Consider the following 1,288-nt stretch of genomic DNA (forward strand, 5'->3'; position numbering starts at 1 on the left):
AAAGTATAAATGTACTACAGATATAGGATTTTAATTTGATGTCCCTGTTGTTGCAGTAAATGTCCTGTACAGCAGGAAATGCAAACTTGTAGTGTATTCAAGGTATAAAAGGGCTTCTGAAGTTTGTCATTTCCACTTGAAAATGTCAGACTTGATTTGCCCTAAGTAAAAATGTATTAACCCCTTCAAAAATATCCATTAATTATAATCCACCCAATAATTCACATTTCCTGTTGCTGCAGGATAATTGTCCTGCTGTGAGAAACTGGTCAAATTAAGATCCTAAATCTGTATGACTATTTGTCATATCCATACACAAAGCTGGCTAAATGTAGAAAAGGAACAGAACATTCATTGAAATAATACATTCCTACACATTCAGTTTTAATTCTGCAGGTTATCCACATTACCATTGTGAGACTAGTTCCAATGCCAGCTATAGCATGTTAGCAAAGCACTAATCAGGGTTCTATCTTCATGGTGCAGCCATGTTGGGTCCATCCAGGCAAAGCTAGATGAGACTGGTTTGGGCGGGGTGGCGTGAGGTACAGGGTTGGGTGGGGTTCAGGGTGGGCTGGGGTGTGGTGGGGAAGTGTACCCCCATTGGAGGACGTTGACACAAGCAGGAGCTGGTAGGTCCTGTTCTCTTTCTCTGTAGTCTGTCCTCACGATAGGTGACTCTCTCTCTCTCTCTCTCTCTCTCTTTTCTCTGTGTCCCATCCTTCACATCCTGACAGGAGGAAACAAAACACAAGCCCAGTCATCCCTCCATTCTTCCATTCACAGCTCGTCCACAGTCACTCACTCCGTCTGTATGACAACAAGTCATTGAGATGTCAGAGTGCAGACAGGGCCGGGACCCGGCCACACACTGCAATTAACAGACGGACTGAAGGAGCCAATGTCTGCATCCCAAATGGTACCCTATTACCTTTATAGCGCGCTACTTTTGACCAGGGTCCATAGGTATCGGGTCAAACAGAGCGCGCTACATGGGGAATAGGGTGCCATTTGGGAAACATCTAATGAGCCAAGCAGAGAGCCATGGTGGCTATGACAAGGCCAGCGTACTGCAGAGTAATGTCTGCTGAGTTTAAATGCCAACAGGACGGGATAATTAAACTGTATTTATGACTAAGGAAGATAACTGCTGGCCAGAGAGGCATCAGTTACAGAATAGGGGGTGGTGGCAACACAATGTAGGTCTATGAAGGAGATGGTTAAGTATTGTTGTATAGTGGTAGGACAATCAAGGAGCTACAGGGAGGTATGCAGACTCATATAAGTG

At 44.6% G+C, this 1,288-nt stretch overlaps 1 protein-coding gene across 2 annotated transcripts in view; it reads right to left on the bottom strand.

Annotated features, from left to right (window-relative positions):
* Nucleotides 1–211: 211 nt before the first annotated feature.
* The window catches only part of fto (FTO alpha-ketoglutarate dependent dioxygenase), a 153,552-nt gene continuing 152,475 nt past the window's right edge, over nucleotides 212–1,288 (bottom strand). For both annotated transcript variants that reach the window (XM_041895437.2, XM_041895431.2), the window contains exon 10: nucleotides 212–730. In XM_041895437.2, coding sequence (XP_041751371.1) covers nucleotides 724–730 — 7 coding nt within the window. In that variant the 3' untranslated portion in view covers nucleotides 212–723. The remainder of the gene's footprint in view (nucleotides 731–1,288) is intronic.

Source organism: Coregonus clupeaformis, chromosome 32 (genome assembly GCF_020615455.1).
Source record: "Coregonus clupeaformis isolate EN_2021a chromosome 32, ASM2061545v1, whole genome shotgun sequence".
Taxonomy (NCBI): domain Eukaryota; kingdom Metazoa; phylum Chordata; class Actinopteri; order Salmoniformes; family Salmonidae; genus Coregonus; species Coregonus clupeaformis.